General features: G+C 71.2%; 1 protein-coding gene across 3 annotated transcripts in view; it reads right to left on the bottom strand.

Moving 5' to 3' along the window:
- LOC106890600 (SH3 domain-containing kinase-binding protein 1-like) overlaps positions 1-323 on the bottom strand; it is a 3,225-nt gene that overhangs the window by 556 nt on the left and 2,346 nt on the right. For all 3 annotated transcript variants that reach the window (XM_014946526.1, XM_014946525.1, XM_014946527.1), the window contains one exon: positions 13-76. In XM_014946526.1, the coding sequence (XP_014802012.1) occupies positions 13-76 (64 nt within the window). The remainder of the gene's footprint in view (positions 1-12; positions 77-323) is intronic.

Below are 323 nucleotides of genomic sequence, written 5' to 3'. Positions count from 1 at the left end.
CCAGGGACTCACCTGCAGCGCCTGGCGCTTGGCTCGCTCCTGGCACATCTCCAGCCGCATGTCCTCCAGGTCCCGCCTGCAGCCCACCAGGGATGGTTCAGCCGGGGCCAGACCCAACAGTGGGCAGCCAGGAGGTGCTGGGGACCCCCCCTTGCCACCCCCACCCCCACTCACAGGTGCTGGACTCGCATCAGGTCCACGAGGATGTGCAGGGACCGGACCTCAGCCTTCAGGTCCTCCAGGGCCAGCGTCTCCCCCGCCCGCGGTGCCACCAGAACCTCCGTGCTCCACGGTGGGCCGGGAGCCTGGCCCGCGCCAGGGAG

The sequence above is a fragment of the Calidris pugnax genome, unplaced genomic scaffold (genome assembly GCF_001431845.1).
Source record: "Calidris pugnax isolate Ruff unplaced genomic scaffold, ASM143184v1 scaffold113, whole genome shotgun sequence".
Classification (NCBI taxonomy): Eukaryota; Metazoa; Chordata; class Aves; order Charadriiformes; family Scolopacidae; genus Calidris; species Calidris pugnax.
The sequence above is the reverse complement of the archived record's forward strand: the minus strand, read 5'-3'. Positions and strand labels throughout refer to the sequence as shown.